General features: G+C 40.5%; 2 protein-coding genes across 2 annotated transcripts; one reads left to right on the forward strand and one right to left on the reverse strand.

Moving 5' to 3' along the window:
• Positions 1-402: 402 nt before the first annotated feature.
• On the reverse strand, positions 403-6,629 carry LOC104450880 (auxin efflux carrier component 6). The gene is made up of 7 exons (XM_010065586.3): positions 6,148-6,629; positions 5,401-5,966; positions 2,386-2,596; positions 1,673-1,758; positions 1,201-1,358; positions 852-928; positions 403-676 (listed from the first exon to the last, which is right to left on the reverse strand). Exons 1-7 carry the CDS (start codon positions 6,573-6,575, stop codon positions 610-612), a joined length of 1,593 nt encoding a protein of 530 aa, XP_010063888.2. The 5' UTR covers positions 6,576-6,629; the 3' UTR covers positions 403-609.
• A 7,380-nt stretch (positions 6,630-14,009) lies between these two features.
• On the forward strand, positions 14,010-16,488 carry LOC104450881 (peroxidase 43). The gene is made up of 4 exons (XM_010065589.3): positions 14,010-14,358; positions 15,104-15,286; positions 15,447-15,609; positions 15,922-16,488. Exons 1-4 carry the CDS (start codon positions 14,086-14,088, stop codon positions 16,350-16,352), a joined length of 1,050 nt encoding a protein of 349 aa, XP_010063891.2. The 5' UTR covers positions 14,010-14,085; the 3' UTR covers positions 16,353-16,488.
• Positions 16,489-22,149: the final 5,661 nt, after the last annotated feature.

A 22,149-nucleotide genomic window follows, 5' to 3' on the forward strand; every position in this document is an offset into this window, starting at 1 on the left:
TTGTTACATGCATAAGAAAGGCGAGTTTTCTCGGTGCTGGTAAAGTCTAATAGGGGTTAGTAAGTGGAGGAAAACTCTTTTTGGGTAACTTGTTGGTAAATTATCAACACTGTTACTATTTTTTTTTTAATAGTTTGTAAATTGCCAATTTTTGTATTAACTTGCCAACTTTTATTTGTATGATTTCAAATTTACTTACTCTTATATGAAATTACTAATCTAAATCGCAGTGACATACCAATTCTTATTAGATTAAATGATTTCTTTCTATGATCAAATTCGCTGGTCAAATACAGCAAGTAGCCTTTGCTAGCTCGGAAAATCTAAAGCTATAGTGAACCCACTAATAAAAGGAGTTCATCAACTACATCGTTTAAATTAATTAGAAGTATTAGGACAAAATTGAATGCCGAGACTAAAAATCTGGGACATAAAATCAGTTGTTCTAAATAACAATTGTACAAAAATAGAAAAAGGAAAGGTGGAAAATAGGATCGCATAGGGTTCACGGATAACACAAAATTAAACTAGAAAAATAAAAGTGCTCGAAGAAATTTAATAATTTTCTTCTAATTAGTCTTTCTTTGACACGATCTACATTTCTCTGATTCATAGGCCTAGAAGTATGTAATAAAGGAGGGTCACTGGCAAAGAAACCAACATCCCAAATATTACCCTGCCAAGAAAACACAAAAGCCCATCATATATAATAAAAAATAAAAATAAAATTGTGACAGCAGAATAAATTACAAATAAGAAATTTTTTAAAACTATTTTGCCGACAGGGATTCCCTAATTTGAAATTTAGAGAGAGAGAGAGAGAGAGAGAGAGACTTTGCTTTTTAACTTACCCTGTGCTAAGAATATCTGGATGCACCCCATATTCCCTAGCAAATACAAATGGGACAATCCCTTGTGGAAGAGCAGCCTGAGATTATATTAGGAAAAAAAAAATCACTAAATACTTTTAATGGTTAGGAATGAGTAGGTTTTTATTGAGTAGATTTATTTCATAAATGATGTAATGGATACAATCATTGTATTAGACACATTACAACATTATGGTTTCTATAAAAGTGATGTTTTTTTTTTTCCTGATATACTAATGATTTGATCTTGTATAACAGGTATATTTAGTGATCGGTTAAAAGAATTGCCTTATCATTTTCCTGTCATTTATGCATATGCATAGAGTTTGACCTGCACTATCGCTGCGTGAAGCCGCACTCCTCTCAACCTAACCGCGAGGCACGCGGCAGACATGACCAGCGGCCCGGAGATGAAGCGGATCGCCATTGAGATGGTCGCCATCTTGGTGCCGCAGGCGATGAGCCGGGGCTGGAGGGCCATGAACAGTCCTACACACAACAATGCAGCAAAACCTCCCAAATTGAATCGACAACGCATGTTAAAAGACTCTTTCAATGTCTTCAGCACACAGAAACAAGGCAGTGCACGAGAATGGGGCGACAGTCCTGTGCCTGCCCGAGGGCGTGGGGTTATTCGATGCGACGACAAGTCGCTTTCGTTGGTACAGGAAGAGAGAGAAGATGTGAGTGGAGGGCGTGAAAGGTCTGTTGCTGTATCTGCATGCCATGGGTGAAAAGTGCAGAGACAAAACAAAAGCATGCAAAAAAGCAGATTCTCCGTTTTTTTTCCTGTTTTTCTGTACCTAAGCTGAACATTGCCATCCCAAGACCAGCATCTGATATGATCTTTATCGAATATTTCACCAAGCTGGGCATCCCCAAATTCCATCTAGAAAAATTCGAAAATAACAAAAATTTCATCAAACAATGATATTGTGGAATTAAAAAGGAAATATTAGATTGGCTTGCAAAATTGATAGACTAATAAATGGGACAAAGTGCAAGAAATATATAAATAAGTTAGTCATATCTAATATTCAATAAGAACTTACCTTATCATTTTATTAAAGATTTTACGACCCCATTTTCATATTCATGCTGTTATTTGTAAATATATAGTTACATAATATGATAAGTCAGGATCAGTTGAGCCCCTAATATTAAGTTGGGAACTATCATTTAAGGACTCTATATCAACTTTTAAATTGTGTTAAAATCCTACCAAAAACTTAGAAGTTTATATTATTACATCTTAGCCACAGGAGCAAGAGATTAATGTTTTAAATATTCATTGAAAACTGTCTATAAATTAGACCATTTTAAAAGTTAATGCTTCCATGGTCTTGAAGATTTCAAGATTTTAGTATTGAATAAAGAGTTGAATCTCAAACAGCAAACGTCACTTCAACTGTGCACTTCATCATGTATATGTTGCAGCTAGCATAGTTTAAAATGGAACATATGGCTTTTGCATTGTAAAATCAGCTTTCCTCCCAATACGTGTAAGATGACTCACTTGAACGAGATAAGAGACCAGAGAAGCCCCAGAATGCTGGAGTAAGTGTTGGGATTGCGAGAGAGCTTTCTTCCCACAACCGTGAGGATGAGCTTCAGCATGACCAAGGCATTTGGCATTTCTTGTGGGGTTGCTGCTGTTGCCTCTTGCTTCTTATCAGGTGGCTCTGGCCCAGAAGTTATTGTGCATTCTCTGAAGCTTATCTCTTTCTCTATGTCATCATGGAAACACATAACGCATAAATTTGAAGAAATTAGGGCATAAATAAAAGCAACCAACGTGAAATGCAAAGGAAAGATGAGTCTTAGAATTGCAGTATATCAACAACTCTATGATTATTCAAGAAAATTCTTCATATTTCATGCTACTCTAATTGATGGGTCATAAGTTATAGATATCATCCGCACACTAATTTAACTAAATATAAATATGGGTGATGTTCATGTATGTTACTTACTGACCAATAGATTGGTTGGGATGGAAAAAAGCAACACTTGGGTCATTAGTCATTTTAATATTTCAAATAACAAGAGTTACTTCCAACATGCACTGAAAAATATTACACTAGCTAGGACTTCTGTACCTTGGTCATTTACACATAAACCAAGTTTATTCTAGAATGCCCACATAAGACTGTAGATAAAATTGACCTGTAATTGTCGAGTTACTACCATTCACATTTCACTGCAAGATTTATAAATTTAACATGACTAGGTTGGCTACCTTGTTAGAGAAAAATAATATTAACATATGACCATAAAGTATGAGCAATCCCTCACCCTTGTTAGGACACATGGCTAACATTGGTTCGAGATCACATGTATCATAGACATAAACATTGTTTCATTAGATTCGACTGATGTGAATGGTCAGCGTCACTTATTGGACATAGACCATAAGCCGTCTAGCACGCATCTCATGTTGGATCTACCTTAAATTTCTCACTAAAAAGTCTAAAGTTCTCTCAAATCCCTTTTCTTGCGTTCCCAGAAAAAGTCACAACCCTAACATCAGAAAGAAAAGAAAAAACCAATGATCAAACACTAAATAAAAGTCAAGCTGAGACACGCTTGGTAGACCTAGCAACATTTTTTTCAATGGCAACATCCTCCACTTCTTAGAGCAAAATAATGACAGCGAGAAAACAATGGCTCGCCATCATTTCGCTCGATCATTACGACAGGATTTTCTTTAAAGATGAATGCCAAAATAGCCTTCAATGATTATGCACGTGCTCCAAGCCAATGATGGCAGCGATGGGTTGAGGGCATGACTTGGTAAAACTGTTGGAAAGTTTTTAAGACAGCTTTGACCGTGCTTGTTTTGCCTTACCTTTTCTGGGTTTCTCTGGTTGCTGCGGGGCCACCCTGTCTTATTCTGTTCCTATCTCTCTCTCTCTCTCTCTCTCTCTCTCTCTCTCTCTAGCTAGTGGAAAGCACTCTTGTGTGAAATAATCAAAAGAAAAGTCGGGCAAAAGGGGGGAGAAAGATTGGATTTTACTGCTATTTAAAAAAAAAACAAGTTGAGGTTCTCAACCACCATGTTTCTCAAACCTTGTTTTCGTGTTTGACCAGGCTATGTAGAATCCTAAGCGCCAAAGAGGTCCAAGAAGTAATACTAAGAGAATATAAAAAATAAATTGATGTACAAAAATAAATTCTTAAAATCATGTCATAAATGAGTATTTGAATAAGTAAATTATATTCATACATCAAAGAAGAATGCTTACAGCCAAATTCGCACAAATTGAAGTTTGTAAACATGTTTTAATATATATTGTACATAACTTAAGATGAGAAGGTATTTCCCAAAAAAAAGTACTCAATGATGAGATGCCATATGTCAAAAAGAACGCAACAAAAAGAATGATAAAAATATCAAAATATAAATTATATTTCTGTCCAATAATACGCACATTGCTCCTTTTTATGTGATTGTCAAAAATAATTATTGCTTCTAACTTATAGATAACCAACTCCAAAGTCCTACATTCAGTGTACGCATTTCAGCTTACTAACTGTACTTGACCAAATAAGCAATACATGTATGCTCACAAACAATTAGTATGGTCCGAATAATTTTATATTCTTCGAAGAAAAGATTATCCAATGCAATTAAATTTTCGACATGTGATGTTTCATATAGCCAATCACAATTTTACACATAACAGACAAGAAAATGGCCCCTATGCTTATAATAGGCGAATCTTTATATTTCAAAACAGGGTCATTGAAGCTTAAAAATTGGTCCTAATATATATATATATGTATGTATGTATGTATGTATGTTTGATACATCACAACTTAAATTTTGTTTCAATCTTTTGTAGTTGAATTGCAAGTCATTAGCGTGGTTGGACGATGTGAGAGCTCCTATTCTATCCACTTGTGCAGTGAGCAAGCTCGCCCAGATATCGCAAAAACCCTAATCACCATGTCCAATCCAGACAAGAACACGAGCATCCTTCACACTCTATGCCTCGTGGGGCCACCCAAACATCCCCTCCAAGACTTCCAATCAACTTCGACAGATCTGGTCTTAGTGTTGTCAGCTATTACCGTGAATAAGCAGTCGTATTCATGTATCAGGTCATGGTGTCAGATTCTTCTCTCTCTGTTTTTTTCTTTTGCTGTTTTTTGACGTCATCTGCGGACCGGGGGAACCATCTGTACATCGACAGCCTAAAAAAAGCTGCACGCGTGTTGATTATCACTCCATGTACATCCAACCGATATAACTTCAGGTGTTCTTGCATTGTCACAGTTGATAGTGCCAACTCGTGGCGAATCTAGCGTGGTCATGAATAATTAATGTAGTCTCCTTTGAGCAAGATAAAATGTCATCTCGTTTTCGTTCTATGCAACCGCAAAAAAAAAAAAAAAAAACAGCACTATGTACACATGGACCTCTAAACTCACAAAGTATTAATAGGAGAACAAGAATGATATAGAGATCAAACGATGGTAGATTTAGTTAGTCGTTTGAGGTGATGGGAGATTCGGCTAATGGTCGTACCTGTTATGCCAGAAAGCACCGGTGACGCCGGCCTGTTGAAAACCTTCCCTGAAATTGGCGACTTGACCCACACCGGTGTAGTCGCAGTTGTCACGGAGATACTGTCTAACTCGTTGAAATTTGAGGCACGCGGAGTCGGCTGAAGCGAGTACGCATCCGATGACGCGTACCCGGATAGCCGGGGGCTCGCGGAGCGGCACCCGAATGCTAGGTCCCCGATTCCAAATGAGATGTCGGTGCCTGAATGGTGATACTCATGGAGAGGTCCAGGAGTGTTTATTGAGAAGATCTCCACGTTAGACAGATTAGACGCTCTCGGAGTGATGCCGACGGTGGAAGATAGGGCAGAGTCTGGGGCAGACGAGGTGGACCGTCGGATGCGGACTCGGATGCGCCCGTTGTTGTCGACTTCAGACTCGGTGCATATTGGGTCCCGGCCGTCGAGCGATATCACATCCCCGTCGAGCTCAATCTTGGCTATGGAGGCCGCGGTTGGGCCCGGAAATTGGTTTCGGATGAGTTCGGTGGCAGCTCTATATTCGAGTAGAAAGAGAAGAAGGGTGTACCTGCAAAAATTACATGCAGCAATGCAAATTGTCAGTTCATTCTATAGAAGATTCACTTAAAAACTCTTGGATCAACCCAAAAACTTCAACTAGTCTATCTAAGTCAGTTACACCATAGAAACTCAATATCTAACTTATGTTATACCGACCAAATTAATGAAGGTATGCACGTAATTAGTACCAGATAATGCACTGAAGCACGACAACTTGGACCATGAGGCTCTGAGTGAAGTCTCCGTACATGGCCTTCAACAGAGGTATACCCATGACCAGAGTGTTGGGCAAAGTGGCGACGGAGAACAGGGTTATCAGCCACTCCAAGCTGCCATTGAAGAAGGCGGTCCAAGCGGAGAGCGATGCGAGCACGAGGACCTTCGAGAGGGTGTCGGCAGCGATGAACCGGGTGTCCATCTCGTAAGGGTTGTTCTGGGATATGAAGTGGAAGGAGAGTATGGGGACGGCGAAGACCGCGACGAAGCGGTTGATGCCGGAGCACTGCGAGGGGGTGAAGATTTTCCACCACTTGACCGACCCGTAAGCCACCAGCATGGCGAAGTAGAGAGGGACCATGGCGCACATCACCTTGTACAGGTCGTCCGACGTTATCATCCTCTCTCTCCTCTCTCTCTTTCTCTCTCTTACTTGTTCTAGGGATTGTCTTGGCTGAGGGGATATGAGAGAGATTATATAGAGAAAGCAGGGACTCAATCGCCTCCTAGGGGAACCACGTAATTTCACTCGACAGGTATTTGCGGTTAGAGGGTAAGTGCGGTTGTTGATTGAGGAATTTAGCTAAATGATGATTAAAGATTCGTTTGGGGATTTGCATGTCTTCATGTGCCACGTGGAAAATAATTCCAGCCTTTAGGTCGTTCTCTATTGAGAAATCATATGGTTCTGCATTAACTTCGTTATATTCCCTTAGTGGGATTTGACATGTTGTGTTTTCAGATTATTTGCCACGAAAGGGACCCAGCTAGCTAGAAGTTTTGTCGTCGTAGACTCGTAGGTAGGTTAGAGAGAACGGAAACAGAAGATGCGTGTTAAGTAATTGCAAGTAGGTTTTGAGCATTAGCCACATTGAAAACTCCACGTTGGGAATATTATTTTCTGGAAATGACATCAAAATTCCAAAACCTCGACTCAATGTTACTTTTACTTTTCTTATGATCATTGAACTATTTCTAAATGTTCGATTTAATTCTTCTATTGGATCAAACAACAAGTCAGTATTATTTGATGATATTGATAATACTAAGTTATACTTTTGAGATGATGATCCATATAATATAAGTACTGTTAAAATATGTCTCGAGTTTGAGTCTAATGTGAAATTGCGAATATTCCGAATTGCATATGTTGCGGACGTTCGAAATCAAGCAAAGAAGATCCAAATATCAAATTCCCAAAATTTAGAATCTGCGTTGGAGAATTTGGCCGCTAAAATAGGAAAGTGCAACTTTGACTTGGACTTGGATTTTGTTTAAAATATATTGAGATATATTTTGGTTAAAATTGGCAAGATAACTATAAAGAAAAGTCCAACTTTTGCTTGGGTTGACCGGATCCTAGCTGATTCAGTTTCCCTCATGCGTGGACTTCTCCAGCAGTAAATTATATATCAATTCTCAAGGCTTGTTTGTGGGTGAAGGTTGATCATGAAGAATTGGTCTTGAAGCGCCGTCTCGGCATCTAGTGCTTGTGAGGGATTTTCTTTATTGTTTTTGTTTGTAAATTACATCCAAGAAGATTTAGTATTCAAGCCAATTAAATCTTGTGGTAAGATTTGCGTGTAATTCCTTCGTGAGATTAAGAGATTATTTTTTGAGGAATTTCGGGGCTAAACACTACATGCGTTATTGGGTTTAATTTGGGCTTAAGAAACACCGAGAGAGTGTTTGAGTAACTCGAGTGTGTAATCTTCTTGTATCACTTGATATATAATGAAATTCGTCGTTGTTCTCTTCGTGCACGTAGGTTTTTACGACCGAACCACATAAATCCAATGTCTGATTTGTTTTATTTTTTTATCTATATTTTTATTATTTGATCGCTCGCCTTAGTGCAACGGTACATATGACAGTGGACTCCACTTTCTTATTCATTTTCTGTCATGTAAGTAATTTTTTTTTTTTTTTTTGCTGTTCATTGTTAAATCCTAACAAATTAGAGCGTATGTAAATATAATCTATTAACTTGAACTAACAAAAGGACGATGTAATATAATTTAGGAATCATATTGAATATTTAGCAATTATATTGAATAAATTAAAACATTTGGTCAAAGGTAGGAATCATTAGTATTATTTTCCTTTGGTTTTGCCGAGCATTTGGCGCATGCTTCTTACTTATAATTTTTTTTTTTAATTCGTTTTTTGGGCAAACCATGCTCTTTGGTATCTCAATTTCTGTCTGAACTAGGTTTAACTCTAATGTGATGGGAATTAGCGAAAGCAATGTTTCGGCTAACAACCCTTTTCTCTCGAACAACGCAAAGGCTATCAAACTTGTTTCAATAATTGTATTTCGTTCCTAGTGGCCAAAGCATCGGAACCCAAATTTCCACAGAAACCGCTTAGATTTAGAGTGGGGACAATTTATACTTCAAATGCCTATCCACGCAATGCTCTCTTTCGCTGCCTTCGTGAGAGCTGGATCTGCTTCTTTTTCCTCGCCGGAAAACAAGTTCCAAGAGCCCCAAATTCACGATAAATTTGGCTAAAACAGAAATAAAAGTTAACTAAGTAATAACTAAATTTATAATGGTAGGTGACAGCACTGTTGCTTTAGCATTTGGCGTGTTGGACTGGTGGGTATAATTGAGAATAAGTCCAATATAACGGTTCCACCGCGAAAATTCAGCACAACTAGCAGAGACCAAAGCAAGGCTATTTCTCAGATAACGAAATCATTAAGGAAAGAAGACAGGGTAGGCGTGCTTGCCGTGTGCTCTCAAAAGCCCCACGACCAACCGAGCAGAGCGCAACCTGTTGTTTGGGGAAAAGTCAATGATGAGAGGGGAGAGAGATTAGGCCGTGTTCGAAATGTTCCATTCTAGGCCGGCACTTCCATGTCGTATTTGCTTCTTGTTAGGGAATTGACAGCGAAACGACATGTCGCTCTGCGGTGGAGCCCCAGGTCTCCAGTGAGACTGGGGCAGCGCATGCCCCAGCCTGCACCGGCCCATTTTCGGACCCTCTCTTTTTGTCTAGCTCCTGTCTATCATAGCCATTTCTCATTTCCATGCCCTCATCACCATTTCCATTCACAGAATGCTTTAAACTTTAGATTGTCTTTATCTGATAATTTTTCAAGTTTTAACCACATTTGACAATAATCCCACAAAGTTTCACCTGACCCCTTTATATGTCTTCTTTATAATATATTCTCATGCTTAGTCTTAAGCTAAATTTCAGTCCTACATGAAGGAGAGTGTTCAGAATATTTTGGGATGAGAACACCACAAATACCATACTTTTTTATAACACTCATTTGAGCACCATAACTTTTTTTATCACTTAAATGTCATAATTTTTAAAATTCATTCATTTCAGTGCTATTGATGATTTCCTATGCTAGAAAATCTAAATAATGATGAAATGAGTTGTTTGCTATTTATTCTTGCCTCAAATTGACAAATTAGGGCTAATAGCTTCAATCGAAGCCCTAATCCCCAATTTGCAGTTAAGCTTCAACTGAAATCTTAAATTGATGTTGTTGGCTATTTGTTTTTTTTTTTTTTTTTTGGTCCCATCTCGCTGCCAGGCCTTCGATTTCAAAGACAAAGATTGCTCGGACTTGTGCAATGCGTTGGATTCGCCACTCGAAGCACTCGCATTTGATCATGCGGGCTTCAGATTCCTTGCCGCAGCGAACAACTTGTGATCATCATTGAAGGCTGCGGAGAAGTTCATCACCTCTTTCAGCGCTGGTGATCCACAAAAACCGACCCACATCACCATCTTCTTATTTTGGAAGGCTCGCTACTTTAGCGGCTCTGACTTTTTCAGCGTGCGGTAAGTTTGGAGATTGGACAGTGAAGAATGAGAAGAACATCAAGTTTGAGTGGAGCAACACGGGCGTTTGGAAGTTGTATGATGTGAGGGCTTCAACAACTATCATGGAAAGTGCAGCAATGGATGCGAACACACTACCGTGGTCGAAGAAGGTTGAAGAGGTTGAGAGAGAGAGAGAGAGATGCCATGTTGTACAGATAATTTCCATGTTGGACTTTACTTTTGATTTGAAAAGCCACATCAGAATCACATTTTAATTTAAAAGTCATGTAGGACGGATTGTTGGGATAGACATTGAAGTGAATGATTTTTTTTTTACCGATTTGACACTTAAATAATCAAAAAGAAAAAGTTACGGCTCTCAAATGAGTGTCATACAAAAATTACGACACTTGTATCGTCCTTATTTTTAATATTTTAAATATCAAATCACGATTTTATCTGACAGTTTAAATTTTTAGAATAATTGACAAACACCCTTTACAATTTCACAGAAGTTAAATGACATATAGTTGGAATGGTAAGATCATTTCAGCTAGTTGGGTCAATTATAGCCCACTGTAGGATTCTGCATGATTTAGCTGTTATGATTATATTTGGTATATGGACATGGTCCCTTGAAGTGTATCTCCAACTAGGGACACCAACGAATCGAAGAAAACTATCGACATATTAACGTCCCTGATGCATAAAAAAATAATCAGCCTTACTAGGATAAACCGGATTCATGAAGAACTACTTTAACGGGGACTTTGTGAAGATGGGAAGTGCTTCTTGATATGTAAGTTTGGATCGCTTTACTAGCAGCACGGCTTAGGACTTTATCCAGGGGCTTTCAAGGCTCCCGGTGGGGAAGTAGCTTTCTTCACGTCATCATCACTCACGGTCCGAAATGAGAGCTTGGTTCATCTCCGTGGCGATGGGATGGTGGCCTCCAACGTCTTCCAGGACAATCCCCCAACCTCTGACGCACTCAGCAGACCAGCAAACACGCCCGGGAAAGTGGTCCATAGAGCTTTCCATCGATCTGTCCTTCATCCTCCACCCACTGTCTAACCTTCTTTGTCCTAGTCTCAGCACCTCGTTGCTCTTTCTGCTTTGTATGTCACTGTGATGGAAGAAGACAGCGTTTTCTTCCCATGCTTCATCCGCCTGCCTCGAGCTTCTGCTCCCTTGCCCTGGATCGGAGAATATTGGCCTGCCTCATGAGCTTTGCGAGGACTGGTATTACCCAAATGAAAACAGGAATGGGTGAATTGGTCGGGGCGGGCTACCTGCTCAAAAAGAGAAGCCACTTGCCTTATGACCCTCGCTAATGCGAATTAATGGCTTTGGATAACAGGAGTAGTTTCGAGTCTATTGAATGACTGTGAAAGCCTAGAAAAGCTCTCAATGTTTCGACTTATAACGCATGTAGTCTTTCCTATCTCGCACAATGCACAACCGAATCAAAACGCTATTCCCACTGTCTGAACTTCTCGATGGACTGAATCATATCGTGCAACGATGACACACCAAAGACAAATTGCAAAACTATTTTCTATTGTAATTACCTGGTTGTCGCAATTTCTTATGATCTCATATAAATCCATCAAATGTTCAATAGCTATAAGAAGAAGGGGTCTTGGCTCTTTGTTTGAGCTAGTCATTTTGATGGTAATGCCATGGACTAGCCAATCACTACATTTAATCTCATCGTTCTTATCTCTCATTAATTCTCGAGCATATCCAATTTTAGTCACGGTCGAAGACAGCTAATTTTAGAGTAACCCCACCTTTTTAGCGTTTCATAGTGTTTTGTCTTTTCCCTAGTGCCCTCTTCCTCTCCTCTGTCTCCTTGAAGTTGGAAGTCAACAAATCAGTTCTTCATTCATTCAACTCTTTGTTCAAGCTAGACGCTTGACGGCAATGGCATGGAACTTGCCAATTACTACATTTGATCTCGTCGTTCTTTATCTCATTTATGCTCGAGCACATTCAATTCCCCTCTCGTTGGAAGATAGCTAATTTTACAGTAACCCCCTTTTCCAAAGGTATCCAAAGTGCTTCGTTTCTTTAGCTAAGTAACTAAGTCGATCTCTTCCTCTCTCTTCTTAAGGTAGAACTCAAAAAAACAGTTCTTCATTCACTCGACTCTCTATCCGGTCCGGTGTCATCTGCTGGACGCGCAGAAGGTGGAGGGTGTTCTGGACGAAGCAGAAGGCGTTACAACAGAAACTTGTCGCCAATCTTTCGGTTTTGCATGAGATCTTGTATGATCTAACAAGGCCCACTTCGAAGTGAGTGTCCAAATCAAGACAAAATTAGAAGCACCTTTTTGCTAACGCTTATCTAGTCGGTGCATAGGACATGTTGCTCAGTCATTCTTATCAATCTCTCAGCTCTTTTAACTTGTTTGAGATTCATTTGTTTGTATATTCAAAAGAGTCTCAGATAGAGGAATTAATATGTACGAAAAAATCACAATAAATTCAAGAAATTAGCGGGGTGAGATAATTTTGACGTCCGTATTTATTTATATATATTTTTTTCGTATGATTTTGTTATGACGATCCTATTGCTGTTAAGCTTAGAGAACTTGTGTTCTCCTGGTATGCTACCAAGTCATCCCATATCAATATAGTTTCTACTTTGGCTATATATATATATATATATATTTGGGTATGCTACTTCCTTGCCCGTGAACTATGTTTCATGTTGATAAAAGTTCATCGAATTAGTGAATATGTAAGCCTGGAAATTGTGACATTAATTTGCGTACACTCTAGCTACGACATTAGTCCACCCATTGGAAAAACGTAAATTCGCTTGCAAATCACTAAACACAACTCTCAAAAAGAGTAATTGAATGAAGAGAATTCGAAATAATCAGGTTGGAATTAATTAGAGTGAATGAAAAAATAAATAAATTCTACGACCTTAAATTAGGAAGAAACTATTGATGACCGTATTGAAGGGTAAAAGCTCCTATTTGCCATGCCATACTCAAACCTTCCTTTAAAATGATCACTAGCACTTAATTTGTGCTCTGAACGCTATGAAGTTCTTTTCAAATTAGAATGAACACAATCATCTAAAAACTTTGAAAGCTCTAGACCTACAAGATCAAGCATTTGATACCAATTGTAGCCAAACTTTCTTTAAAATGTAAGTTCTTCCGATTAGTTCATTCACTAAGAAAGACTTCATTATCTACTCGGAATCTCATAATTTCACGCACATTTGCATGTGATTTACAGCTTTTGCTGACGAAGATCGCACAATGGCGACTCTAGAGATTGGTTGGCTGAAACTAGTATTTGCTATTTACAGAGTAAGCCTAATTTTGCAAAAAGGAAGAAAAAGCTTCCACTCATTCAATAGCAAAGCGACTGTATGCTGGCACGCCGTTTTGCCAGAAATTTCAATGTCTCACTTATGATCTTCACGATGGCTTTTTTTCTTTTCATGATGAAGAATTAATTTAGGTGCGTGACATCTCCGGTTATGATATACTAGATCAATCACATACATCATATAAGTCATTGCGTTGATAGCTATGGCATAGATTTCTCCCTATCCCACTCGGTCTTTATAATAGTGTCTTGAAAAAATTTAATTTCACCATCGATACATTAATCATAAATCTCTTTTCACATAAATTAATGGTCCAAATCAATTAGGGACCGAATGGAGAGATGAACAAGATTTTTTTAGTTCTCCTTTCATCCCCAGTTGAAACGCAGGATTTTTTTTTTTTTAATTATAACTAAAGCCGATTATCACATTATACTTAAAAATTCAAGCTATATAGATTATCTCCAGTTATTTTTATCCATTCTACATGAACGTGCATTTTTGCGTGCACCATGCGTGTATATTTATATCTGTAGACCAGAAACACAGTTTTTGCGAGAGGAGTGGTGTATGCAGGAGCAACAGATGGCATGCAGTTTCGGACACATTTCACGTTTTGAGACAAAGCCTCCTTCCCATATAATGCAGAGATTCCGTGAACTCTCTCTCTCTCTCATCGGAGCACATCGTTTCCAAGCCTTCTACTACTCCTTCTCTCTCTCTCTCTCTCTCTCTCTCTCTCTCTCTGATCTGCACTCCAGCTCGAGATGCTGATAATGCTGAGGACGAAGAGAAGGTCCAGCTCCAGCAATGTCGTCGCGACGGCCATTATCGCAGTTCTCGTCCTCCTCGTCATGCATGTTATGGGCTCGTCGGAATCGGAAGGACAAGAGCAGCTACAGCTTCGAGTCGGGTTTTACTCCAAAAGCTGTCCACCGGCTGAGTCCATCGTCCACGCCGTCGTCAAAGAGGCGGTCCTCTCGGTCCCTCGGAACGCCGCCGTCTTGCTTCGGATTCATTTCCACGACTGCTTCGTTGAGGTGAATGATTTTGCCTTTTCCGCTTCCCTGAATAAACGTCTGTCTCTTTGCAATCAATGCGTCTTCATACACGACAGTTTTTAAATTATTAAATCGTGAGAAAAGTTTTTCAGTAAATGTTCATAATCTAGTACTTGTTAATTAACTTTCCTTACTGAAGAAGCAGGAAAATGCGGTCGAATTGTTGCTTTGGTAGACTAGTCTCACTAAAATGTCAAGATAACATCGTACAAATGATAAAACCAGAGCAAGGATATTTACACACAAAGGTGTTATGGTTTGTCGTGTAATTGATGGTGTTACATCTTGTACAATAAATTTCGTGGCAAATAGTACCAAATGATCTAGTAAATATTTTTTACAGTTCCATCATGCGTGATCTTTGGTAAATAACCACCGATAGAAACCCTTGAAGTTACCCACTTTAATGGCTTCGGTGCATGATTTTTGGGGATCGGGGATCGCTTTTGTGATATGCAAGGAGACAACATCATGGTCTGCTGAATAATTAAAAGGGCGGCACTGGAATTTCGTGGGACGACCTTCATTATTTTGGCTTGAGAACAGCAAATGATCGGTCATAAGAAGGGACTAAATCGACCTTGAAAATCTTTTTTCCGTCAATGATTTTATCAGTGTTATTGCTCCTTCTCCACAGACCCAATAGGCAGTAATTTGTGCTGACGTGGTAATTAATTTACACTAATTGTTGAGCAGTTCCTGATGACATATACATGTTAAACAGGGATGCGACGGGTCGATCCTGATCGACAATGGGGATATCAGCGAGCGGCACGCAGGGGCACATGCGGGTGTCGGAGGCTTTGAGATAATTGAAGCGGCCAAAGCTCGCTTGGAAAGCACTTGTCCTGGGGTCGTCTCTTGCTCCGATATCGTAGCTATGGCTGCTAGAGATGCTGTTTTCTTGGTACATACTTTCCCCATCTTATACTCTTGCTGGCACAGATTTTGCTATCCAAATACCATTTGATAGCTCTTTCCTTTAGAAGGAAAGTAAAAAGGGAGAGAAAGGTGTCAATTTTGATTGCTCTGGTGGATTGAAGTTGTGTTGGCTTCATATGGTGCAGAGCAATGGCCTGTTCTATGAGGTGCAGACGGGGAGAAGAGACGGCCGCGTCTCAAACTGGACGCTCGCTGCAGATATGCCGGATGTGAATGACTCGATTCATATGCTCAAGGCCAAGTTTAGACAGAAGGGGCTTAAAGATAAAGACCTCGTTCTTCTCTCCGGTACGCCGCTCTTTACTAGTCAGCAGATATGATTTATCAGCACAGCCGATTAATTACTCGGACAATACGTTAATATAGTCTAAAGTCTTAACAATTAGTAACATGACCATGTCAAGAAGAAGCAGGAATTTCCTCCTGAAACAACTACTCTTGCCTTTAAGCTCCCCAAATGCATGTTCTAGAGTAGGAATTTCCTTCTGAAACAACTACTCTTGCCTTTTAGCTCCTCAGATGCATTTCTTTTTTCATCATTTGATATTCTAGAGCAGGAATTTCCTTCTGAAACAACTACTCTTGGCTCTCCGTCTCTAGCTGCGCATACCATCGGAACAACCGCGTGTTTCTTCATGGGCACGCGGCTCTACCAATTCAATTCCACAGGCGGGTCAGACCCTGCGATTAACCCTCGCTTCCTTCCGGTTCTCAAGTCCATATGCCCCCCCGGTGGGGATGTCAACGTGAGATTGGCTCTGGATGCCGCCACTGAGTTCGTGTTCGATGATCTGATACTTCACAACATCAAGAACGGATTTGCCGTGATATCTTCGGACGCGAGGCTCTATGACAGCAGACACACCAGGCGGATAGTTGATCTGTATACTCAGAATGGGACTTCTTATAAGCACGAAAAACCACCGTCCTTCAAGGTGGATTTTGCAGCTTCGATGGTGAAGATGGGTCGGATTGGCGTGAAGACGGGTTCCCAAGGAGAGATTAGGAGAGTTTGCAGCTCTTTCAATTAATTGGGTGTGCTGAATTATGTTATTAATGCAGCGTTAATATATAGCAATTACTTGTAGATTTGGTTATGTATATTGGGTGGTCATTAATTTAGGGAGTTAGAATACGCCTCTCTTTAGTTTACTTGTCATGTGTAGGGCAGATAAAAAATATGTAGTAGGTAATGCATGAACAAAATATTGGAAGCGGCCTGTCAATACCATATTAATCGATGACACGCAATGATGAATTTCACCAAACGCTAATGAATTAGATACGCAATGAAAAATTTCTACAAAAATTGACTAAAATTGACGATTCAAATAAACCTAGAAGATTTCGACATCCGATAGTATATGATAGTATATGTTTAGGAAGATGATCATATTTTTCGATATTTCGCTGAAATGTGAAAATGAATTAGAAATATTTTTCTATCATTTAAGAAGAAAAACCAGCTTATATTTTCTTAAATAGTTTTGGATTATTTGGGCATTAGTAACTTAGGTACAGACTGCCGAGCAATCGGGCGTAGGCATCAAGGTCTCAAGCTCAGCTTCTATGGACTTGGGCCCGATCTTGATGGACCCAAGCATGATAACCTAGGTCCCACACGTAGGCAAGGGCATTGGTGCTAGGCCTACAGAAGCTAAGCTTGAGATTCCGATGCGACTTGCCGATGCTTGGGCTCAAGTCCATAAAGGCCGAGTTAGCAAGTTGGGCTCCCTTGCTCGACTCCCTAGTTCATGGAAGCCAAGCCCACATCTTTCGAGGTAGGGCCTAGGTCAATGGAGGCCGGGTTTGAGACCCAATGCCTATACCTCGATCCCGACACTTGGACAAGATCCATCAAAAGTGGACCCACAAACCCCGATGCCTATGGATCCCTACGCCGAGTTCAAGTCCCTTAAGGTTGAGCTCGAGTCCGTTGAAGCTAGGTTTTGAACCCCAAGAATATTTCACACTTGAGCTCAGTGGACCCAAGTGGAACCCTTGGGTCTAAGTGTCGGTGACACGAGCAAGGGAATTGAGGTCCCTAGCCCACCCTTGATGGACCTAGGCTCAAGCGATGGGGGTATAAGCATAGGCACTGGGGTCATGGGCCTAGCCTTTATGAACTTAGGCCTTGTTTCCATGGACCTTGACTCAAGTATCGGGGACCCAAGCATGGGCACCAAGGTCCTAAGCTCAGGCTCAATGGATTTGGGCCTAACACCGGGGATTTAAGCACGATCACTGGTGTCTCGGACTGGGCCTGGGAGTCGGCGACCCAGGTATGGGCACTGGGATCTTGCACCCGGCCTCCATGGGCCTAGCATTTACCTTAATAGACTTGGCCCATGCATTTGGGGACTCAAGCATAAGCATTGCAGTCCCATGCACCACCTCGATGGATCCAAGCTTGGTTGCATTAGGGACCTAAGCATGGACATCAGGGGATCAAGCATGGAGATCTCAAGCCTAGCCTATGTGGGCTTCGGCTCTAATACTACAAAGTCATGGCATGAGGACTAGAGTCTCGAGCTCAGCCTTTATAGACTACCCAACCTCAATGGAGCCAGGCATGGTGAGCTTCGATATAATAAGGGTCATGGGCTTAGTCTATGTGGGCTCGAGCCGGGTCACTAGGTAGTCAGAACTAGTACGAGGGTCCTAGGCTTGACCTTTGTATACCCAAGTATGGCTGCCAGGGTCCTAGGCCCAACCTTTTTGGACATGGGCTCAAGCCCTGGGGATGTGGGCTTGAGCACTAGGGTCCCAAGCTTGGAATATGTGGACCGAAACACAAGTAGCTTTGTCTTGGGCTTGACATTTATGGATCCAAGCCTAGGTTGATAGAGGTCAGTCCCAACCTAGTTTTTAGACTTAGGCTTGTTGTTAAGGGCTCGAGAGTAGATGTTGAATTTCTTGTGCCCAAGCACCGAGTTTCTGATTTAAGTGCCGATGTCTAGTTATAGTTTGAAAAATGATTACTAATCTTTTAAAGTGAAGATCATTTTCATAGATTTAAGCATAGGTTTTTCGGAAAAATATTTTTCATTAACTCATTTTCCTATACAATATAAATGTTGAAAATGAGGAAATTATTTTCCTGAAAAAAGAATTTCTGCGAAATAAACATTTTAGTAATTTTTTTCAAAAGATATTATAAATTTTTCAACCCTTCGTTTTGTCGTGTATAAATTAATGATTAATCAAATTATCTCCAAGACAGATCAAACAATTATTTTAGAAGGCTTTGCTTTTAAGGCTCTCTCTCTCTCTCCCCCACATATGCTTATGCTAGGTAGCACGGACACGTTCAAAGGGCCTCCGTGTTGTGTCGGACACCCCGACACGTGTCTGACATGCTCGGACACGCTCGGACACGCGGTCAACACGTGTCGGAGTTTCCGACACGTGGTTAACTCTTTCCGACACGCGCGTCGGAGCGTGTCCGGAGGTTTGTGGGCGGATCCATGGGTGCGAAGGGAAGAAAGTGATGGAGGGTGAAGGCAAGGGTGAGGGAGCTGAGGCGATGCCGCGAGCGACGACGAGGGAGGGCTCCGACCGTCGACTGCAAGGGCTTCGACCGCCGAGACAACGCCGAGATGGAAACGGAAAGGTTGCGATGGAGGGCTGGATGCGAGGCTACGACGGCAAAGGGGGAACGGAGGCAAGGCAGCGGTGAGAGAGGTGGAGATTGAGCGAGGGAGAGGAGAAAGAAGGCAATCACCGATTGCTAGGGTTTTCAATTTTTGGAAGAAGAGCAAGGAGAGAGGATGTGTCGACGGCTTCTTGGGGGAAAAAATGAAAGCCTCGTGCATAATTAATGTGCTAAAAATTAATAAGTGTGACTTTGGGAAGAGACGTGTGCGGGCGGTGGGTGGGGTGGGGGAAATAAATGGATGGGACCATTTAACCCTAAAAAGAAATATTAAATATTAAATAACTTTATTTTTTTTTTGGCAAAATCTGTAAAAATTCTCTCTTTCTTTTCAAGACGATGAGAGAAACGGATCGAGAGCCTTTGCGTACGTTGAATAACTTTATTAATACATGTCACTAGTATAGATTTATTATAGGCTTATTTATTTATTTATTTATGAATTTGAATAAATTAATTTAAACATAATAATTAATTATGTATATATAAAAATATTTATTTAATATTTAACGTGTCGGAACGTGTCAGAATTCTCTACTTTTTGAGAAATGACGTGTTGTGTGTCGTGTCGTGTCGTGTCGCCGTGTCCGTGCTACCTAGTGCTTATGTATGTATCCACTTTAACTCGAAGATTCTGTTATACCCATTGAAAAAGGATTGCACGCCAGTTCTTCTTCAATCAAATCAAGGAAGTTCCAAATTGAAAATAATTGCCACGACTCCAAAGAGACATCAATGGAGTGGCCGGCTACTGAAATTAGGTCCCCAGAACTTTTGTGACGTCCGGAATCTTTTTATCAAGTCAGAGACTCTTAAATCTTCGATCATCAAGTAGTTCCCACTCCCAGCTAATGGCCCATCACCTGGAACAACTTTTAATCGATCTAATGTCTGTCAGGTGAGGTCCATCAAAAGGCGTAGGGTTATTTTTCAAATCAATGCCGTATCGCTTAAATGGGTCAACTAATGATACGTGTCAATTTGCCAAATATAGATCCAATTAAGATATTGGTCATGATGTTCTCTAGCTAATGGGGATCATGCGTGTTGATTTTTTTTTTTTTTTTCATGCGTGTTGATTTCGCTAAGCTCGAAACATCGGACATTTGTCTAGTCATGTCTTTGCGTGTCTCGTCAGCCAGGTTCCTTTTGTCTATTTATTTGGGTTTCTTCAGTTATGCTATGCCCATCTGGGGACCCAACGAAGCTGTCTCGATCGAATTTGTTACCTGGAAATACGAATCCATTGAATGCTCATTTTTTTGAATAAAGAACATTCTGAGTTAATACCTTTTCAGGGTCGACTTGACAATAAACGACAGAAATGTATACAGGGACTAGGCCACGTACAATAGCTCGGTCCTCATATTTGGTAACTCGCGTGAGTTTTGAATTGCATCTTATCTGATTGATGAGAGTAATATATATATATATATATATATATATATATATATATATGTGTGTGTGTGTGTGTGTGTGTGGGGAAAAGTGGCAAAAAAAAAGTCCTAAACGTTTTGCTTTTATGTCAATTTAGTCCTCAATATTTTTTGGTGCCGATTCAATCTAAACATTTTTAAGTTGTGTCAATTCAATCATTTCGGCTAATTTTGGTTGGATTTTGCTTGACTGGACACCGGCCAGCTAACATGGCCCGATCGGCGCCGACATAGACAACTTTTAATAATATTTTAATATTTTTATTTTTATTTTTTATTTCTTTTTTTTCCTCCAGTGATCACCGAGGTCTCGGCAACCATCGGCGAGGCGAGGCCGACCTTGCCGGATTTGGCGAGGTCGAGCCTCGTCGACCATGGGTGAGCCTTGCCCTCACTTAGGATCCGGCAAGGTTGGGTGAGGGCCGACGAGGCTCGACCTCACCGGATTCGGCGGGGCGAGGCTCGCCCATGGCCTAATCTCGGCGAGGTCGGGCGAGGGTCGGCAAGGCTCGACCTCGCCGGATTCGTCGAGGGCGAGCCTCACCCATGGCCGCCTTGCCGATTAGGCCATGGGTGAGCCTTGCCCTCGCCGGCGGTTGCCTTTGGCCGGTGGCCGGACCTCGGCGACCGGCTAGAGGAAAAAGACAAAAATAAATAAAATATTAAAATATTATTAAAAGTTGTCAACATCGCGCCGATCTGGCCATGTCGGCCAATCGGCGTCCGATTAGCAAAATCCAACCAAAATTGGTCGGAAAAGATTGAATTGACATAATTTAAAAATGTTTAAGACTGAATCGGCACAAAAAAAATGTTTAAGGCTAAATTGGTACAAAGGAAAAATGTTTAGGACTTTTTGGCACTTTTCCCTATATGTGTGTGTACATACATATTTTTGAGCCTCGGATTTACTTATTTAGAATTAGCTTCTAAGTACAGAAAACATTGAGGGATTGGATATCCGATTTACAATAATCCTTAAAAAAAAATACCCTTAATATAAAAATAAAATAAAAAAAGCCTATAACTTGAAAAAAGAGCTGGCATAAGTTTCTTCTGTTATGTTTTATGTTAGAGCAAACGCATTGATGCTGTACCACCTATAAGGCTTCTTTATTGAATGATATGGCATCCATTTACTCCATCATCTCAATTAGTGGATAAAAGTAATCGTCTGTCCCTAAACTATTATCAATATTCAATTTACTTAGCCGAATGTTTAGTCTTGTTTATGAGTGTTCAATTGAATCCTCAAAACATATCATTCTTTATTTGCATTTGTCATTCTATTAGACGCCTCAGTCGCCTCTAACCACAAGCAAAGAGAGAGGCACAAAGCTCACCCTCACCATAGATCCTGCAACAATCACGGCAGGAGTCACAGCTCAAGCCATAGTAAGGGGTGAATGGCTAGAGCATGATTTCGAGCAATGGTAGAGTGCCGATGGAGTCATTGGCGGACCTAGGGGGTTGTTGGTGGCCCCTGCCCCCTATGTTCCCATAATTCCCTCAAAATAAAGGGAATTTGTCCCTAAGGTGAAATTCTTGACTCGCCATTGGGTGGAGTTGGTGCCCATAGTACTCGTGAAGCCTTAGCTATCTAAACACTCATGAAACATCCTATAAATCTCATGAAACAAGCAATTGAATTCAAGTCTCCAACTCTTATAAATGGCTCTCATTCAAAACAATTTGCACATAGTTATGGGACTTATACCAGAGACCTCTCGCTCTATT

This window comes from Eucalyptus grandis, chromosome 6 (genome assembly GCF_016545825.1).
Source record: "Eucalyptus grandis isolate ANBG69807.140 chromosome 6, ASM1654582v1, whole genome shotgun sequence".
Lineage (NCBI taxonomy): Eukaryota > Viridiplantae > Streptophyta > Magnoliopsida > Myrtales > Myrtaceae > Eucalyptus > Eucalyptus grandis.

Coding starts and splice junctions, on each gene's coding strand:
- LOC104450880 (XM_010065586.3), bottom strand. CDS start 6,575: ATGATAACGTCGGACGACCTGTACAAGGTGATGTGCGCCATGGTCCCT. Junction 1,759..2,385: donor TGGTCTCTTATCTCGTTCAA/GTGAGTCATCTT, acceptor GAATTTTTCTAG/ATGGAATTTGGGGATGCCCA. Junction 929..1,200: donor TTCACGCAGCGATAGTGCAG/GTCAAACTCTAT, acceptor ATATAATCTCAG/GCTGCTCTTCCACAAGGGAT.
- LOC104450881 (XM_010065589.3), top strand. CDS start 14,086: ATGCTGATAATGCTGAGGACGAAGAGAAGGTCCAGCTCCAGCAATGTC. Junction 14,359..15,103: donor TCCACGACTGCTTCGTTGAG/GTGAATGATTTT, acceptor CATGTTAAACAG/GGATGCGACGGGTCGATCCT. Junction 15,610..15,921: donor AGACCTCGTTCTTCTCTCCG/GTACGCCGCTCT, acceptor CTCCGTCTCTAG/CTGCGCATACCATCGGAACA.